General features: G+C 51.1%; 1 protein-coding gene across 3 annotated transcripts; it reads left to right on the top strand.

Moving 5' to 3' along the window:
* Nucleotides 1-448: 448 nt before the first annotated feature.
* On the top strand, nucleotides 449-5989 carry LOC136534776 (protein IMPAIRED IN BABA-INDUCED STERILITY 1-like). Of its 3 annotated transcripts, none has more exons than XM_066527147.1 (10): nucleotides 449-1028; nucleotides 1116-1777; nucleotides 2351-2635; nucleotides 2728-3045; nucleotides 3304-3531; nucleotides 4146-4243; nucleotides 4509-4623; nucleotides 4758-5306; nucleotides 5392-5524; nucleotides 5628-5989. In XM_066527147.1, the coding sequence occupies exons 2-10, from the start codon at nucleotides 1400-1402 to the stop codon at nucleotides 5645-5647; spliced, it is 2124 nt and encodes a 707-aa protein (XP_066383244.1). In that variant the 5' UTR covers nucleotides 449-1028; nucleotides 1116-1399; the 3' UTR covers nucleotides 5648-5989. The 3 variants fall into 3 exon arrangements, with proteins under 3 accessions (XP_066383244.1, XP_066383243.1, XP_066383242.1); XM_066527146.1 differs by having other exon boundaries at nucleotides 1108-1777; XM_066527145.1 differs by having other exon boundaries at nucleotides 449-1777.
* The last annotated feature ends 2383 nt before the right edge of the window (nucleotides 5990-8372 follow it).

Below are 8372 nucleotides of genomic sequence, written 5' to 3'. Positions count from 1 at the left end.
GCTGTCACGGGTGCTGTCGCCCCCCCCCCCCCCTAATTTAAGCGTCGCGCCATCCTCTTCGGTTTCAGCGGCCGGTCTTGGTGGTACTAGTTCGTAACGTACTCCGTACGTCCTACGTGGTAGTAATAGCAATTTTGACATGAAACGAGAAACAGTTTGGTTTCAACGGAAATCGTGTTGCGGGAGAGGCTGGCGTTCCAACGGACCGGGCCCAGTCCGTATGGTGCCTGTGTGGCCGTCCGGGAACCGCTACGTACCGCACAGTACCCACCTGGAGGTACAGGTACGGGGTTATTACCGGTGCAGTGGAACGCGAATTCAGTACGCCCGAATACCCGGAAATTCTAGGGGGGCAACCTGAAAAGTTCCGTATAAAATCAAAAGCTGGCAAGGAAGGGGTCCTACGCCCCCGCTGATCTCGCTACAAGAACAGCAGGGGCGCGGCGCCTTGCCTTGCCGAGTCCCCTCCCGCTCCCGGCCTCTCCCCTGCGCTGCGCAAAGGCACTTGCCTCATCAAAGGCGCAGCGGCGACTCCTCCCAAAAGAGAGAAGCGTGCGCGGAAAATCTCATCACTCCCGCGCCCGCGGCCCGTGGCGTGGACCTTTTAAGCCCCGCGCTCGATTCCCCACCCCACCTGCGACTGCGAGCTCGCCCCACTCCCCTCCCCTTCCCCCTGATCGAGTTCTCCCACTTGCTGCCGTTTCTCCGGCCAATTTCGGCGCCTTCCTTTTTTTCAGTTCCGGTGGCGCGGCAGGGCGGTTTCGCCGTTCTTGGCTGCCGCGCCGTCATCCTTGCCCAAGTTCTGGGCTGGGCTTCGCCTTCGCCGCCGGTAATTCTGGCGGTTTCGTGATCCGTCCCCGCGCAGCGGCCGCGGTCGCGGAAAGGCCGTGCCTTTTCCGCTCGGCGCAACGGGTGCTCCGTGCGTCCGCCCGCTCGATAACCCCTGCCTGCCTCTCCGCCACGCCCGACCACGCCTCGCGATCACGGGGAAGCGTCGCCGTCGTGGTCTCCGTCAACGGGGGAGTGCGGTCAGTGGTGTCAACGAAGTCTCGCCCTGCTTTTTTTTCGTGATGGCTCGCGTCGCGTCTTAATCGAATCATTGATTAGTCTTCCAGGCCAATCCCGCCCGGGCCTCCCGGCGTGTTCTTGACTTGTGTCGTGTTCGACCCGTGACGCCTGTGGTTGGCGGGCGGAAGGGGTCAGTCAAGCTTTCTGTTCTTGATTCTTTACACAGCGGCCGCCGGCTCTCAGCCCAATGCCGGTGTGAGGGAGAAGGACCTCGGGAGCGGAGAAGGAGCCGACTCGTGAAGATCACGCGCCGATCTTGGTCCGTGTCCGTGCGCGACCTCGGCGTATGGTTGGTGGCGCTTGGTGGTGCTCGTAGTGCGCCGCCGCCGCCATGGGCTGCGTCGCGTCCAAGAACGCCGTCTCGGTGACGCCGGCGGCCGACTCGTCCGGCGGGCTCAGGGACCGGAGCCAGCCTCGCGCACAGGAGTCTGCTCCTCCGGTGCCGTTGCCGGTGCCCGTGTCTTCGCTGCGCAGCTCGTCGTCCGCGGCGAGGAGGTCGGAGAAGGTCAAGGACGAAGCGGAGGAGCCAGGGAAGGCCGTCGTCGCCGTGCCGGCCGCGTCCCGGAACTTCCGGCTGCGGAGCCTGCGGAAGAGCCTTGAGGGTGAGCAGGTGGCTGCCGGGTGGCCGCCGTGGCTCAGCGCCGTCGCCGGGGAGGCCATCCAGGGGTGGATCCCGCTCAAGGCCGACTCCTTCGAGAAGCTGGAGAAGGTACTGTGGAGCTTTCGGCTGAGGTTTCCTAGGTGATTCATTTCGGTTCAGATTTCGTGACTGGTTCAATTCAATAGCTCGTGGGTCATTTTCCATGACAAAATTTTGCTTGCATGTGGAATTTTAGAAGGATGGTGGTTGTTGGGACTGTAATTTGGTCTAACTGGTTGGTATCTTTCTGGTATCCTTTATCACGCGTTAGTTAGTAGTAATACTCTGTTGGGTGATGGATTATGACATGAAGAATAAACTAGTATAACAGCCACCTGTTGTGAAGGTAAAGGAGGTGACTTGGGTGATCTGGTGCTTCCTTCTATGAGGCATCACATGTTTTAGCCGTCTCCGTTGTTGGTATGCGCTGCTGATCGGGAATTTGATCTCTTACTGTTTCTTGTCTGTCATCATACTCAAAAGGAAAAGTTGATTTTTTTTATTAAGAAGGGTAATGAAGCAAAGTAGTACTGCTACTGTGCTAGTTTTATGTCTGCAACAAGGGTAATGAAGCCCGTGCATTACTGCACATATGTTTGCTGCGTGACCCAGACTTGTTTCTTTGTTGCACCCTATATGTAGGTTGGGCAAGGCACATACAGCAGTGTATTCAGGGCAAGGGACCTTGAGACTGGAAAGATCGTTGCCTTGAAGAAGGTTCGATTTGACAATTTTGAGCCAGAGAGTGTTAGATTCATGGCAAGGGAGATACAAATATTGAGAAGACTTGATCATCCAAATGTCATGAAACTGGAAGGCTTGATTACTTCCCGGTTATCATGCAGCCTTTATCTAGTATTTGAATACATGGAGCATGATCTTGCTGGACTTTGCTCCTCCCCGGACATTAAATTCACTGAAGCACAGGTATGTTCAACTACATTCGCTGCCTTCATTCAATTCAGCTTTGAATTTACACTGTTGGCCTGACTTTTTCCTCTGATTGTCACCTACTGCAGCTCAAGTGCTACATGAACCAGTTACTGTCAGGACTGGAGCATTGCCATTCGCGACGTGTGGTTCATCGTGATATCAAGGGTGCTAATCTCCTCGTGAATAACGAGGGGGTTCTAAAGATAGCTGATTTTGGTCTTGCAAATTTCTTTGATCCCAGCAAAAACCATCCTCTGACCAGCCGTGTTGTTACTCTGTGGTACCGACCACCTGAACTGCTACTTGGTTCAACTCACTATGATGCAGCTGTTGATCTGTGGAGTGTTGGGTGTGTATTTGCCGAGATGTATCGTGGGAAACCTATCCTGCAGGGAAGAACCGAGGTAACTATTTGGTTACATCAATTAATAGTTAATTGCGGTGCATCTGCTGATCTGCCTGATTCTTCATATCTTTTGGGGTTCTGGTTAACAAACTGTTTAGATGCTGTGTTCCTCCAATCCTAATTCACTAGAAGCACATGTCTCATTTTCTTCTATTTTCTTTTTGAACTTTCCCACTTTAGTCTGCCAGAAGGTCAAAATTCTCAAGGATTTGCTTGATGTATGTAATATGATATAGAACCCCTTTCATTTTTTCAGGTGGAACAACTACACAAGATTTTTAAGCTATGTGGTTCACCAGCTGATGATTATTGGAAGAAGTCGAAGTTGCCTCATGCAACAATATTTAAACCACATCATCCATATCCTAGTACCCTACGAGATGTTTTTAAAGGGCTACCAGAAAATGCATTGAGTTTACTAGAAACTCTTCTGTCGGTGGAGCCCTACAAGCGTGGTACTGCATCAGGTGCTCTTTCTTCTGAGGTAAGATTGCATTATGTGATATCCTTTAATCCCATTTTGTATTGGATGGGGAGGTTTGGGGGAAAAAATACTCCTCTGTTCCAAATTATTAGTCGTTTTGGCTTTTGTAGGTACATTGTTTTCGCTATGCGTCTAGATATAGGTTAGATACGTAATAAAAGTCATGTATCTAGAAAAGCCAGAACGACTAATAATTTGGGATGGAGTAGTATATTGGACCTTTGGAAATTGGGATATTTAAGTTGTTAGTTTGTAAAAATTTGCTGATTCTGTTCTTCTGCCGCCCTTTCTTCTGTTATGCATCATTGAAATAATTATTCACTCATAGTTTGGGAAAAAAAAATCAAGCACATGAACAGATATTCGAGCCATCAGGATATTGTAGATCGCCCGGATTGTATTATCATAAGCTAAATCTTCAAGGGCAGTGCAAAATATTAGTGTTAGTGCAACTTGTATTTAGCTTGGCGCTTCCGATTTTTTACATGGTATTAACATGGGGCAAGAAATCATTTGGTTTAGCACTGCCAAAATTAGTCATCTTTGTCCATAGTGTAAATTATAAGAATCGCACCTGTCATGATAATGTGTGATATATTCCCCTTTTTTGGCAGTTTTTCAGGACAAAACCTTATGCGTGTGAACCTTCGAGCTTGCCTAAGCATGCGCCCAACAAGGAGATGGATGCAAAGTTACGAGAGGATGCACTCAGGTGGGAATTTTTAAATTTGGAGTCATTTTATTGCAGAAAAGGAAGCCAGAAACTTAGGTTCTGTCATTTATTCTTGCTTCTGAACGTGTGTTTCACAATTTGAAAAAACTCACCTTTTGCCGAGCAGCTCCCAGCACTGCTTAAGGCTTTAAACTGTTACCAGTACACAATTTAATGACTGGAAGTTGATTTTTTTTTTTGTCCGGCAACTGCCATAGTGAATAACAACGACATTAATTTCTCTCTTTTTCTTTTTTTGTTTCAGAAGAAAAGCTAGTAGCAGAGGGCACGGGACAGAAGCATCCAAGAAGTCTTCAAGGCTCAGCAGAGCAGCAAGAGAACCTATTGCAGTCCCTAAGCAGATAATAAGTAGCACAGAGGTATCATTTTTTTAATAATGGCTGGATACCTTCACTGAATGTTATCAACAGAGAAATTTGGCCAAGCTATGTGATACTTGAGTTGATGATAAGAATACTCACCAAATGTCTTATGCTTGTCTTCCGTCTTTCAGGAATCCAAAACTAATGTGAATGCAAACAAAGATGGTACAGTACAGGATCGTACGAAACTGAATGGTGATGCTAGGCTATTTGCGGACATACAACCAGTGTCAGCGGCTCAAGTTAAAGAGAGTGCTCGTCATGTTAAGAATGAATCACGAGAGGAAATACCTTTCTCCGGGCCATTGAGTGTTTCTTCATCTAGTGGCTTTGCATGGGCCAAAAGACCACAGGAGGATCGTTCTTTTGATAGATCACGGACCAGATCTAGCTCAAGAAGCCAGTTCCCCGCTTTGGCCGATCAGGACTGTAAGACCCAAGCTAAAGAGAATGTTGGCCTTAGGGAGCTGCCTAGCAGAGACATACACGTATCAATATCACGCGTCAATTCCAAAGTCCGAGACCGGGAGCCTCATGATGCAGCAAAGCGTGCAGTACTGAAGAAGTGGTCACAGCTAGAGCGTCCAGATTCATTTGATTCTTGCGACACTTACCACTCTCAGAACTTCTCAAACGCCATGTTTCTTGGGGGTACTCTCTCATCAAAGAATAGCTTCAAGGTGCGTTGACGAGTCCATCATTTACTTTATACGAGTTTCTACTTTTATATCAAAGTTGTTACTAATGTCCGATTCAAAACTCCAGGGCGATCATGGTCAAGAAGAGAAGGTTGAATACTCTGGCCCTTTGTTGTCCCAGTCGCACAAGGTCGATGAACTGTTACAGAAGAACGAGCGCCATATCCGGCAAGTTGTTCGAACATCATGGTTCAGGAAAGGTAATTGTGTTTCGGAATTAGTATATACCTTTCTTCCCTTTTCCATTGCTCCTGCTTGATCCATTAATCATGTGTGAATGTTTGTTTGATTGTATGGTCACAGGTAGAAAGGTGGACAAGTGAGGGGGGAGCATGTCATTAGCTTCTGATGGGCCTCTGCTGCCAGTCTGGGAAGTGGGCAATTGCTGCTGACGATTCCATTGTTAACTGAAAACGTCATGAACTTTGGTGATCCCAGCTTACAGCAAAATTTTAGCTACTGTGCCTCGCTGCTTCAGGCGTGTGTTGTAGATTCCCCGAAGACGACAGAGCCATATCCATTTTTGTTGTACAAAGAAATATTAACGGCTGACGGGGCAGTGTGGTTGAATAGACGATTGTGTAGATGGAACCAATAAGCAGCACAACATGGTGCGGTTGTAGTAAAGGTAGCCTCTGAAGAAAATGAAAAGTAAAATTTAATAACTGTTTGTGGTTATCTTGCTCTGGCACTCTGCTGCAGCTGCACAATCACGATGTGTTCTTGGTTTAGTTGGGCCTAAAGCCGAGCCTCCTCTGGCAGGCATCGCAGCTTCAAAGCCTCTTCTACGTTTTTTTTTTTTTTTGAGCAAAAAGCCTCTTCTACGTTCTGCAACAGCCATGACGGCGTTGTGGCTCTGAGTTGAAAAGCGCGGACATGACATGAGCCCGGGAACTGAAAAGGGCGCCGTATCAGGAGATGGGCTGATTCCTGCGGCAGGCGGCCCAGTCCCTCAGATCGATTCAAAGCGGAGCTGCTGAACGTCCAACCGACGGTGGACTTGAAGCGACCCCGAAGGCCTGAACAGATGGGGGGAGCTTGGCCCAAAGGAGCGGGCGGGACCTCTAACCGGCCGAAGCCCAGGACGGATGGAAGAATCGGTCACGCGCGGCTTGGATTGTCCATTTGTCCGGGCACCGGGAGGGAGAGCGGGTGACACTGACGAGCAGAGCAGGGGGCGTGCCGGCGGGCCGGCCGCGGTGGTTGTGATGACTTTGTGACTGCGAGTCTGCGACAGCACGAGTTGCCGGGACGGACGGTCCCTGCCGCCTGCCGGCCGCGGTAGAGGAGCAGAAAGCGACGGCGCTTTCTTTAGGTGAGTCGGGACTGCCGGACGGCAGCAAGCAGTCAGGCAGGTACCAGAGGGTTCAGAATTCCGCCGCGGTAGATCTCGGGTAACCGAACAGAACGTAACGAAAGTGATGGCGCTTCCCTTCCATCGCCGCGCCGCCCGCGGCGTACTTGCTCGTCCTGGCAACTAGAGTCCGATGTCACGCAGATTTAACACCGGCCACCAATGCGCCGACCGCGCACCGCATCGCAGTCAATAGCAAGGGCCGGGTGGTTAGTGGTGACCGAAGAAACACAAACACCCAGCAAGCAGAGCAGAGGCGATGAAGAAGGGGAGAGCCCGGGCGCTGCACAGTGCGGCTGGGCGTAAATGCGCTGCCGTGCCGATCCGGGGCGAGGAGAGGACGCGGCGCACATTCGCGCGCTGGCCCGCGGGGGCATGCATGGCATGGTCCTTGGGCACAAGCCATAGTTGGACAATATTCCGGTTGTCTCCTAGCACTGAAAAGTGGGGCGACACCGGCATGTGAAGAGCGCCATCTTGCGCCCCGCCCCCACTCGGCTCGCCGCTCGCCTCTTCCGCAGACCGCAGTTCCGCTCTTCTTCGGCAGTTCGGCTTCGGGATGGCCGGATGGATGTGTGCTTCGAATTCGATCGTCTCCCACCCGTGCTCCGCAGCCACACCTACGCTCCGCTGCGTGGTCCGCGCACGTCCTCTCCTCATGCCGGCCGATGGCTGCTCCAGCCAACGGTCTCGGCAAAAGCTGGTCGACGGCTCGACGCTCTCGGGAAAGGCTGGCGGACGCTGACACTGCCGGTTCTATGATTGCGCCCACGTTTCAGCGGGGCCGGGCGGCATGCATGCGCCCCGAGTGGACTGTGGGTGCCTGGATGCAGCGGCGAGCTGACGGCCTTGGGATGCGCGCTGCGCTACCAAACTTTCTGCAGCCCGCAGGCAGGCGAAGGCGATCGATCGCCGCCGCTGGTTGCGAGCCTGCCGTCGCGCGTGACAGCACAAGGAGGGCGGCCCGGGGGAGCTTCGTGTGTTTCCTGTGCCCGTGGCTGTGGGCCTGTGGCGCACTGGTCGCCAGCTGCCCAGTTCTCCTGGTCCTATGGCTATCAGAGAACGGAATTGAGCTAATTAGTGGATGATGTTAATCAGCACGTAGAAAAGTATGTTCGCTGAGTCGTAAACGATCGTAGATTATAAGTCAGAATAATATTTTTTTCTCACACCAAATCAGCCAGCCGTAATAATCCACGATCGTTTCAGCCGAAACGAGCGGCAGAAATAGGAGGGTCTTGTGCATGCATATACGTGGAGTGACTATCACGTGGGTCCAGCCCCACAACAGTCGCTGTCCTCCGACACTCGAGAAAAGGCACGTGGGGCTCCCCTGTCAATCGCTACCGATATCTCCATATTATCGTAGGCAGCCTGTCGCGGTTGATTGTGCGCCAAGGGACCTTCGTTTTTTTAATTTATATTATTACCATCTTTATCAGCTTATTCGCTCTCCCGGCCTGCAAGCGGAAGCCCTAATTAATTAGTGTTAGAAGTAATTGTTTAGGCCAGCTTATTTCAACCATAACAGCCATGCAGCTGCAGTTACTGTAGCAATAGTGTGTTGTGACATACAAAACCACCCGCAGCAGTTGCTGTAAAAAAAACTAGCAGCCGAACAGACCCAATTTGCCCAAAAAAACGGTACTGTTTGGGGATCTCATCTACTCTGGTCTTGTTTTGTTGGCGAAATT

The sequence above is a fragment of the Miscanthus floridulus genome, unplaced genomic scaffold (genome assembly GCF_019320115.1).
Source record: "Miscanthus floridulus cultivar M001 unplaced genomic scaffold, ASM1932011v1 os_2295_1, whole genome shotgun sequence".
Classification (NCBI taxonomy): Eukaryota; Viridiplantae; Streptophyta; class Magnoliopsida; order Poales; family Poaceae; genus Miscanthus; species Miscanthus floridulus.
Note: the sequence above shows the minus strand (reverse complement) of the source record. Positions and strands in the feature narration are given on the sequence as shown.

Excerpts from the sequence above, each read along its gene's own strand:
- LOC136534776 (XM_066527147.1), top strand. The coding sequence starts at position 1,400 with ATGGGCTGCGTCGCGTCCAAGAACGCCGTCTCGGTGACGCCGGCGGCC. Across the intron at positions 3,532-4,145 it reads CAGGTGCTCTTTCTTCTGAG|TTTTTCAGGACAAAACCTTA; the intron begins GTAAGATTGCAT and ends CTTTTTTGGCAG. Across the intron at positions 4,244-4,508 it reads TTACGAGAGGATGCACTCAG|AAGAAAAGCTAGTAGCAGAG; the intron begins GTGGGAATTTTT and ends TTTTTGTTTCAG.